This window comes from Oncorhynchus clarkii, unplaced genomic scaffold (genome assembly GCF_045791955.1).
Source record: "Oncorhynchus clarkii lewisi isolate Uvic-CL-2024 unplaced genomic scaffold, UVic_Ocla_1.0 unplaced_contig_12496_pilon_pilon, whole genome shotgun sequence".
Classification (NCBI taxonomy): Eukaryota; Metazoa; Chordata; class Actinopteri; order Salmoniformes; family Salmonidae; genus Oncorhynchus; species Oncorhynchus clarkii.
Window position 1 is genome coordinate 29,194 of NW_027258110.1, and position 10,408 is coordinate 39,601.

Here is a 10,408-nt window from a genome sequence, read left to right on the forward strand (position 1 = left end):
TCCTCTTCTCCGATCCCCACCACAGTTACGACAGATGGATGCTAACTAGGCGCTGTTTGCCTTGAGAGTTTCATTTGTAGAGGGTCCGCACAACAAAACCAAAAACATGATCGAAATGATTTGTATGCTAATTCTGACTGAGGAGGGCCAAACACCGAGGTTCAGGCTGTGATGTCATCATCAGTGGGAGGCCACATAGAGGCGCACTGGTCCTTTTACGTTCAGGTTCTGGGAGCGGGTGATAAGCCAAGCAAGTGTTATTTTACTATGAAGATTTGTGATCAACGCCTTTTTTTTTTATGACCATCCGTTGAGTCGGGACGCTTGTCTGGTTTACACTAAATATACTATTTGAATAACTTTCATTGTTATTATTGTCATATTACTCTGTTGAATTGTCTTTCATTCATGAGCACTTAAATGTTTTCTTCTGAAGTTCTCGCAGGCGGGTCTCGGTGTCTGTGTGGAATATCACCACCTGATTACAACAGTACCTGCGCACAGTAGTCGTGTAATGATTAAATAAATCATTGCAATGATTTTTTTTAAAAACAATCTCCATTTTATTTTATATAATCTATGAAGCTGCTGAGCTCAAGAAGTGAAGAGTGTCTGTTTTAATCAGTAATGACTAATTAACGTGTTACTCTATTAAGGAAGTAGGCGTCTTCATGTCAGCCAGAGCACCTGGCTTATGCCGGGGAGGCAGCCCGCTTCCACGACTAATGCAATCACTTCCCACCTGGTTCATGCCGGGGAGGCAGCCCGCTTCCACGACTAATGCAATCACTTCCCACCTGGTTCATGCCGGGGAGGCAGCCCGCTTCCACGACTAATGCAATCACTTCCCACCTGGTTCATGCCGGGGAGGCAGCCCGCTTCCACGACTAATGCAATCACTTCCCATCTGGTTCATGCCGGGGAGGCAGCCCGCTTCCACGACTAATGCAATCACTTCCCACCTGGTTCATGCCGGGGAGGCAGCCCGCTTCCACGACTAATGCAATCACTTCCCACCTGGTTCATGCCGGGGAGGCAGCCCGCTTCCACGACTAATGCAATCACTTCCCACCTGGTTCATGCCGGGGAGGCAGCCCGCTTCCACGACTAATGCAATCACTTCCCACCTGGTTCATGCCGGGGAGGCAGCCCGCTTCCACGACTAATGCAATCACTTACAACCTGGTACCAACTCCTCCCACCGGTGTAACCCGGGCGAGATAAACAAACCCCCTCGGTGACAAGAGGTTGCCATGGGGACCTCCCGTGTGGTGCAGCGGTCTAAGGCACTGCATCGCAATGCTAGAGGTGTCACTAAATGAATAAAATCAGTTTCCATGTGGGGAATCGTAGGTAGTGCTCATTGTATTGATGTCTTGTTTTGACGGATGTCATGTTTATGCTAATATGGCAAAAAATTCACTAGCAAGCTAACCAACAACCATAACGATGTATGTGAGACAAGTGCTTATTGTGCAAATGTATTTGTTTTCAATAAACATTTGGAGATTAAATATAGTATACATGTTGTCAACAGTCTAATGCTAAGTGCAAGTGCTAGTCGAAACTATGAAATGTTCGACTTGCTAACTTGTACACCTGCTGTATTCAACGAATCAGCAAGTCGGAAATGTCCTCCTTGTTTCTGACTAGCATGTGAACGCAGCATCAGCCAACTCTGTTTCCCCATAGTTGCGCATGCGTTGGTTTTGTTGCTAAACAACCAACCCATCTATGCCTCTTAAGGGGAAGTAATCAGATAACATTACTGAGTTCGGGTAATCCTACTGAGTACCATTTTGGACCGGTAACAGATTGTAACAGATTACATTTAGAAAGTAATTTACCCAACCCTGTTTATATCATACTGTGCTGTATGTACACTACTGTACTGGAGACAAAGTCCCATTCATATTTTTGCTGTTTGGACTCCAGAACAGGTGGTGGCGCTAACGCCGAGGAATCTAACCCGGAAGAAGAAACATACTAACGTCGATAGTTAGCTAGCGGGGTTATTTTGCAAGTGTGTGAAATGTGTCATTTGATACGGTTTAACGTAGGTTTTGATATTGCCAAACAAGGACTATAAACGTGGAACCAACGATGTTTACCAACCACAATTCCATATCGTTTTGTTATCGGGTCTAGTAAAGTAAGTTAGCTGGTTAGCTAAAGCCTAGCTTACTGATTTAGCTAGTTTTCAAATAGTTCTGGATAGAAAGCAATCAGCTATCTAGCTAATGTGAACTCGTGGTGAACGGTCAGTGGAATGAAAACGGTGATGTCAGAATAATCTGCTATAATTCAGTGCTCTAACTACATAATTCCTAGGAAGCTATAGAAGAATTCATGATGGATGAGGTGAGAAAGACTCATAGAGACAGATGGAGGACTAGTACCATTGAGGACGTTCACCATTTTGAAGTAATCAACTGGGTGGGACTTCCGGTGGGTTAAGGAAGGATCTCAAAATTCCATCCAGGTCATCAGGAGGGATCAGCCAATTAATTATATTTGTGAGAAAACGTTCCAAAACTGCAGGTGACAGTCAATTGCCAGCCTTGGCTTTATATCTGTTTAAATAACACCCTCCAGGTGGCCGTACGCACCCTTTCAGTTTGTTTACCAACTCATAGAAGGAGTAGAAGAAGAAAATTGACTACTTCAAAATGGAGATTGCCTCAATGGCGCTGCCCATGCTCTCAGAGATTCCATAATAGAACATATACAATGTTGTGTCCTCTATCTCTATGGAATGACTGTAGCTAATGTTAGGTGGGTAATGCTAAACCAGTCTGGATGGCGTTGCCTAAAGCCTGTCGCATGCTTTCCGTCGAAACAGTGCGCACATGTATTATGACGAACATTTGTGACGTTCGAGCACACGTTTTATTTTCTTGAGGCAAGTTGAAATTTGGTAGCTGAAGTCTACGCCCCTTCGTCGGTGATTGGTCAACAGTATTACCAAATATATATTTTTTAACTAACCCAAGATCGACCAGAGCCTGTCGTTTCCGATGGGAAAAAGTGTATCAAGCAAGGAAGTGGGCAGAGCCAAACAGGAGCTAGTGAGAGCCTAGCATTTATTTGCATATTTGCATTAGGGAATGTCTACTCTTAAGTGTGTGTGTTCTCAATACGCCCTTCTAAACAACACGATTTTTTTTTTTACTTTGCAAAGGGTAAAGTCTACTAAACGCAGTCCACTCTGTTACAGATTCTAGTTTTGGAAACAGAATACTGAATGGAGATCAAATGCTTAATCGATGAGAAAATTTGCAGAATTTCAGCCAAAATCCATCTCACTCCATCTTCTCCCCCAGCCGGCCACTGGGTTTCCTCTCATCACCATATTTGGTAGTGTGGAAACGCCAACCGGATGCTTCACACTTACAGTGTTGCAAAAAAGTAACCAATTGTCATAGTTGAGTAAAAGTAAAGATACCTTAATAGAAAATGACTCAAGTAAAAGTGAAAGTCACCCAGCAAGTATTTGGTTTTAAATATACTTAAAGTATCAAAACTAAGTGTAATTTCTAAAATATACTTAAGTATCAAAAGTGAAAGTAAAAATAATTTCACATTGTTTATATTAAGCAAACCAAATGGCATGATTTTTCTTGATTTTTATTTTATTTTTACGGATAGCCAGGGGCACACTCCAACACTCAGACATCATTTACAAATTAAGCATTTGTGTTTAGTGACTCCACCAGATCAAAGGCAGTAGGGATGACCAGGGATGTTCTCTGTTTAGTGACTCCACCAGATCAAAGGCATTAGGGATGACCAGGGATGTTCTCTGTTTAGTGACTCCACCAGATCAAAGGCATTAGGGATGACCAGGGATGTTCTCTGTTTAGTGACTCCACCAGATCAAAGGCAGTAGAGTTGACCAGGGATGAATTGGAAAGTGCATGAATTGAACCATTTTCCCTGTCCTGCTAAGCATTCGAAATGTAACAAGTACTTTTGGGTGTCAGGGAAAATGTATGGAGTAAAAAGTACATGATTTTCTTTCGGGAATGTAGTGGAGTAAAAGTTTATAAAAATATAAATAGTAAAGTACAGATACAAAAAAAACTTATGTAGTACTTTAAAGTATTTTAACTTAAGTACTTTACCCCTGCACATTTATGCATCCTGGCTCATTGTCCTTTCTCCTTGTCGGAGTGGGAACGGTATTCTTCAATTAAGTGTTTGTTGTCATTCAACGACGACTATAGTTTTCATGCTCATTTTTCCACTTTAGAAATACTGCACCTCCTCGGTAAAGACGTCTAAATTAATTACAGATTTCTTGATTTATCTTAGATTAATTCTGGCTATTTTGATGAAGTGTTTCTGGCTGTGTAGTTGCTACAGTAGCTCAAGAGGGACAAAGTAATTTTGCCTTTCTCTAGTTTTTCAATTAAAGGTCTTTATGGAGTTTGTGAACAGAGACATTCTCTTCGCTGATTTCTGCTTGGAGCAAAACGAACCTATGTAGGCAGACGCCTTTAAGCTTAAATCGTATTCCACAGACGCTGCGGCGCGACATCCCATTGTGACACAGCTACGCGGCTCTGACGCACAGCGGGGCGGGGGGAGGAGGGGACACAGCCCGAACGCACACCTTCCCACAATTTCAACACAATGGTACGCAATTCAAAAAGTATTAAAGCCAAAGTTCTAGAACACTGCGGTGCGTACACGTTTTGGAACTCTGATACACGCAAGTGGTAGCTGATGAGGAATGTCGCCATTTTATAACAAGTCATTCTTTATTTTAGGATTCTGCCGACCCATCCAACCCCCCTCTCTCCTGCTCCACTGAACCCAACCCTCCAGAGTCACTGGTTCCTGACTCTAACCATAGAGACATCGACAACTGCAGTGAAATACCCAGATTTAACATTGTAGTCAAGGAGGAGGAGGAAGACTGGGATGTGGATAATACTGGTAAGTATTACTATAGATACTGAATTAATAATATCAATGGGATTATATAGTTCTGCTCCATACAGTGTTTCCCCCAGGATTCTTTTCAGCAGCGGCGGTGGGGGGGGGGGTTGTTTTGTAGAACGACTGTGAGGAGAAGGTCATTTCTGGGGACTCTTTTTAAAAGGGCATTCTATTCCAAAATGCATGATAAATGTAATAATGTTGACACCATCTGTAATAGAACAGTTGCTGCTCCACTGCGCTGTAGGGAGATGAAGAGGAGCAGGCAGTGGCTGTGCCCTCGTGGCTCTCATTCCTACCACTGTTCAAATATACATTGTAACGTTTCACTCTGATCTTAAAGGGAAAGTGCAAGATTTTGGGCTTTTTCTACTTCCCCAGAGTCAGATGAACTCATGGACACCATTTGTATGTTTCTGCAGTTTGAGGGAAGTTTCATTGCACGCAGAGACATAAAAATGCTATCCACGACTTCATCTGACCCCGGGGAAGAAGAAAATGGCGTAATTGGCAAAAATATTTGTAAAACATTTTAATTATAATAATTATCATATATTTTGGAGTGGCGGAAACAATTCTGCAGCATACGAATATTTCTGCCGAGACACTTTTAAATGAATATAGTGGAAACACTGCCATATATAGCAGTTTCATTCACTCGTTTGCAGAATAAAAACCGAGGACAATTACAAATAATAGAATAGAATCATGTATTTGTCGTAGTGATGCACCGATATGACATTTTTGGCCGATACCTATATCTAATATTTTCCTTGCCAAAAAAAACGAAACCGATATTACATTTTTTTGCGTTCTTTTAATCATTCTAGTACAATTAAATAGTTAACACACACACAAGGACACAGAGGTATAAGGCACTGCATCTCAGTACAAGAGGCGTCACTACGGTCCCTGATTCGAATCTAGGCTGTATCACATCCGGCCGTGATTGGGAGTCTCATAGGGCGGCGCACAATTGGCCCAGTGTCATCCAGGCTTGGCCGGGGTAGACTGTCATTGTAAATAAGAATTTGTTCTTAACCGACCTTGCCTAGTTAAATAAAGGTTACACACACACACACACACACACACACACACACACACCAAAAAGTTATTTAGTTGGCATTGACGCGTGTCCGCATTACCAGTGAAACATAATCAAAACCTATTTCTTTCACTTACTTGCTGTGCTGTTTCATCGTTTCATTCTCAACCAGGATTTCTCATGCTATGGAACGCCGTTTGGGTCTTTGTGTGTCATATAACACTATTAGACGTGTCAAATAAGCTTGTTGACCAATCAGGACCTGAATATGACTGCACGCCACATAATAATTTAATGCATTCATAATTTTTTTTTTACATAGTTATTACACATTGATTACACAATCACTCGTACTTCATATGTCACAACGGTTCATCGATACGTATGCTATGATGCTGGTAAAGTTGTCTCACGCACCTACAGTGCTGGTCATAAAAAAAGCTAGCTAGCTCATGGATGCAAATAATGTTCTTCCCCAAAAACATAGCAAAACGACAATCTGTTTCAGTAGCTATAGTTAGCTAGCTAACTAAATAGCGAGGTGTCATCATCTAAAATAACCCTAATTTATAAGACAGTTCTTATTTGATTAATGGTCGGACCCATCTATGTGAAGCTAGCTACAATTTAGGATTAGCTACAATAGTGGACTTTGCAGTTAGCCTGTTTATAACGTTAGCTTTGGGCAACAAAGTTAAGTAGCTGGCTAGCTATTTATTTTCATGAACTTAAGTTCAATTTCAATAGGTGAAAAACAAGTGGCCTCCTAGCTAATACTTACTCACAAGAATAATGCTAAGAATAATGAAAATGACTGCAGTTTCAACTGGTCATTGTTTTCAAGATGGTTGTATTGGTGCTAGCTAGATACCAAGCTAAACGCTAGATACCAAACTAAAGCTAAAGCTAGCTACCCCAGAAGTTGCGGTCGAACAAATAATGCTTTATTACCAATGCAGTATTGTAAACACATCGCTCGTGGCCGGTGTTTGCTTGTTTGCAGACTTTTTTTGTACAGTTTTGACAGTGCTACTGATAGTATTGGTGGCCCTTGGCTTGCACGTGCAAATTCAGACCACATAACATTCTATAATAGAACTGTGTTATTTGACATGTGTCTTTTTTGGCACACAAAGACCCAAACGGCCATAGTATGTCGTGAAGCTAATAGCAGTGACGCTACTACTGTGTAACTCCGGTAGGGCAACATGTGTACCGGTGCTCGACCAGTCGGCGAAAGCCAACATCATCCACGACAGAGAACGGTTGATTGTCAAGGGCAATGAATCCCATTATCTTGGCGTGAATGGATTTCGCCTTTTGAGTTGTCTCGCTGAAATTGTCTTACTCTTTCAAATGACTGCTGGACTTGTTGACTGCTCGATCCACACAGCAGACATTGTGGGCCAGGTTAGGAAAGCTGTGTTGCACGTGTTGCGCAAAATTTTACATTATATAGGTATGCATGCCAGCACGTTGGCGTTAAACTAGTTGGCGTTTTTAGCTAATGTCGGCCGATTCCGATATGTTCACCGATTAAATCGTGCATCCATAATTTGTCATTGAACTTTTCTTGTCCTATTGTAACAGGAGAGAATCCTAACTCCAGCTCTAGTGAAGAGGCATCAGCAGAACAACACCAGGAGAATCCTAACTCCAGCTCTAGTGAAGAGGCATCAGCAGAACAACACCAGGAGAATCCTACGGCTAAGAAGCCATGGCGATGCCCCCAATGTGAAATAGAAATCGCTCACCCTTCCAATATCAACAGACACCTAAGAACACACACAAAACCTGCTAAGGAGTCTTCCGTCTGTCCAGTATGTGGAAAAGACTTTGTTCACCCCTCCAAACTGAAGAGACACTGCCGAACACATACAGGAGAGAAGCCTTACCAGTGCTCTGTGTGCGGGAAGCGATTCACACTGAAGCCCCACCTGGAAAGACATCAGATGACCCACCCTGGAGAGAAACAGCCAGACGTGACAAAGAAGCACCCGTGCTCCGATTGTGGAAAGGAATGTTTCTCTGCATATGAACTGAAGATGCACATGAGAAAGCACACAGGGGAGAGACCTCACCAGTGCTCCTACTGCGAGATGAGCTTTGGCTGTAAGGGAACTCTATCGAGACACGTACGACGCCATACAGGAGCACCCACACCAAAACCTTACCAATGCTCACAGTGTGGGAAGAGATACGAGTCACCGTCGAGGCTCAGGCAGCATCAGACTGTGCACACTGGAGAGAAACCTTACGAGTGCTCTGATTGCGGGAGGGGTTTCGCTTCGACCGAAGGTCTTCGCAAACATCAATGCAGTCATGCCAGTAACCATAGCAACCAGTGTACACTGGGAATTCGAGATACGGCATCATCGGGCAGTCAAACTATGAATATCAAGATCGAAGACGAGGAACAGGAGCTGGCAATTAATGTCAAAGAGGAGGAGGAGGAAATTGTTGTTTTTGTCAATGGTGATAAAGAAACCTTACCAGTGTACCACCTGTAATCAGAGCTTTGTTCACCCTAGCTCTCTAGCAAGACACAAACAATCCCACACTAGTGTCACGCAGTACAGCTGTTCAGAATGTGGGAAGGAATTCAGCCAATCGTGGACTTTCAAGATACACATGCAACAGCACACCGCAGAGAAACCACACCACAGCTCTCCGTGTAATAAGAGTTTCTCAGCTTTTGCACTTCTCAGAAGACACCAGATAGTTCACACTAGGGTGAAACCTTACCCCTGCTCTCTCTGTAGGAATACGTAGCCCTATGCTAACACGACCAGCTGACAGCATGAGAAAACGTAGCCCTATGCTAACACGACCAGCTGACAGCATGAGAAAACGTAGACCTATGCTAACACAACCAGCTGATAGCATGAGAAAACATAGTCCTATGCTAACACAACCAGCTGACAGCATGAGAAAACGTAGCCCTATGCTAACACGACCAGCTGATAGCATGAGAAAACGTAGCTCTATGCTAACACGACCAGCTGATAGCATGAGAAAACGTAGCCCTATGCTAACACAACCAGCTGATAGCATGAGAAAATGTAGCCCTATGCTAACACGACCAGCTGACAGCATGAGAAAACATAGCCCTATGCTAACACGACCAGCTGACAGCATGAGAAAACGTAGCCCTATGCTAACACACTGGATAGAAACCTTATGCCTGCCCCGACTGTGACAAGAGCTTTGCTTTCGCTTCAGCCTTGAAAAGACACCATAAGTTACACACAGGAGAGAAACCCCACTCCTGCTCTGTGTGTGGGAAGAGTTTTACTCAATCATCCACCTTGAAGGATCACTTCAGGACGCATTCAGGAGAGAAACCCTGCTCTGTCTGCGGTAAGTGTTTTAGTTATCCAAGATCCTTTAAGCTCCAATGCCTGAAACACTCCAATGCCTGAAACTCGAGACGCCGGGTGAGGGGCCTACAGTACCTCGTGGACTGGGAGGGGTACGGTCCGGAGGAGAGGTGCTGGTTACCGGTGGGGGACATTTTGGACCCTTCACTTTTGAGGGACTTCCACCTCCTCCACCCGGATCGACCGGCACCTCGCCCCCCCGGGTTGCCCACGGGGCCGGTGGCGGCACGCTGCGGGAGCCGTGCGTCAGGGGGGGAGGGGGTACTGTCACGACTCCCGCCGAAGTTGGCTCCCCTGCCTGTTCGGGCGGGGCTCGGCGGTCGTCGTCACCGGCCTACTAGCCGCCACCGATCCCTTTTTCCTGTTCTGTTAGTTTAGTCTTATTAGTTGCACCTGTTCCTATTTGTGTTTTCTTGATTTTCTAGCCTATTTTTAGCTTGTTAGGATCTAGTTTGTGCAGGATTATTTTGTGTTCACGTTTAGTGTTGGCTGTGGTTTTGTGCTCCGGACCGTGTTTTGGGTTGGTCAGTGTTTTCAGCCCTGTGTTTTGGGTTGGTCAGTGTTTTCAGCCCTGTGTTTTGGGTTGGTCAGTGTTTTCCCCCCTGTGTTTGGGCATGACCGTTTGTGCCGGAATAAAGTGCCTATTTTTCTTGAACTCTCTGCTCTCTGCACCTGACTTCTACCTTCCACTCCTATTCATCCGTGACAAAGCATTTTTCTACGGCTGGCCATGCTTTCCACCTGGCTACCCCTACCCCGGTCAACAGCACTGCACCCCCCACAGCAACTCGCCCAAGCCTTCCCCATTTCTCCTTCTCCCAAATCCAGTCAGCTGATGTTCTGAAAGAGCTGCAAAATCTGGACCCCTACAAATCAGCCGGGCTAGACAATCTGGACCCTTTCTCTCTAAAATGATCTGCCAAAATTGTTGCCACCCCTATTACTAGCCTGTTCAACCTCTCTTTCGTGTCGTCTGAGATTCCCAAAGATTGGAAAGCAGCTGCGGTCATCCCCCTTTTCAAAGGGGGAGAAACTCTTG

At 44.0% G+C, this 10,408-nt stretch overlaps 1 protein-coding gene across 1 annotated transcript; it reads left to right on the forward strand.

Moving 5' to 3' along the window:
• The first annotated feature begins 1,253 nt into the window (after positions 1-1,253).
• On the forward strand, positions 1,254-8,499 carry LOC139395692 (zinc finger protein 664-like). Its single transcript, XM_071143027.1, has 2 exons — positions 1,254-1,308; positions 7,580-8,499. The coding sequence occupies exons 1-2, from the start codon at positions 1,254-1,256 to the stop codon at positions 8,497-8,499; spliced, it is 975 nt and encodes a 324-aa protein (XP_070999128.1).
• The last annotated feature ends 1,909 nt before the right edge of the window (positions 8,500-10,408 follow it).

Coding starts and splice junctions, on each gene's coding strand:
- LOC139395692 (XM_071143027.1), top strand. CDS start 1,254: ATGGGGACCTCCCGTGTGGTGCAGCGGTCTAAGGCACTGCATCGCAAT. Junction 1,309..7,579: donor ACTGCATCGCAATGCTAGAG/GTGTCACTAAAT, acceptor CTATTGTAACAG/GAGAGAATCCTAACTCCAGC.